Source organism: Penaeus monodon, chromosome 15 (genome assembly GCF_015228065.2).
Source record: "Penaeus monodon isolate SGIC_2016 chromosome 15, NSTDA_Pmon_1, whole genome shotgun sequence".
NCBI lineage: Eukaryota > Metazoa > Arthropoda > Malacostraca > Decapoda > Penaeidae > Penaeus > Penaeus monodon.
In genome coordinates this window covers 39,739,979-39,740,273 of record NC_051400.1, presented here as the reverse complement: position 1 = coordinate 39,740,273, position 295 = coordinate 39,739,979, and the positions used below count along the sequence as shown (strand labels likewise).

At 41.4% G+C, this 295-nt stretch overlaps 1 protein-coding gene across 1 annotated transcript in view; it reads left to right on the top strand.

The window, feature by feature from the left end:
• Positions 1–295, top strand: part of LOC119582035 — a gene marked incomplete at its 5' end in the record, with an annotated part of 17,740 nt that overhangs the window by 10,583 nt on the left and 6,862 nt on the right. Inside the window, 1 exon segment of the mRNA XM_037930275.1 lies at positions 85–241. Coding sequence (XP_037786203.1) covers positions 85–241 — 157 coding nt within the window.

Below are 295 nucleotides of genomic sequence, written 5' to 3'. Positions count from 1 at the left end.
TACTATCACATCTTTTCTAAGGAGAAGACTCTTTTGTGTCCTCCTCACTAGCAGATATAACCACAGCACCTTTATTCACCTCAGGCTTAGGAGACAATCGTGTGTTTGTTAAAGAGGGAGGGAAAGTTGTTGATCCTGCCATTTGGAAAGCCTGTCTGTCTGCCCTGATCAAGATTGAGAAGGAGAGTGATGATGTCCTCAGAAGGTACCAAGGGTCCTTTGGTGACTTTCTGCATGAGCAGTAAGTGCAGTGAGAGAATTTTTCATTTTTTAATAGTAGTGTTTAATTAGAGAA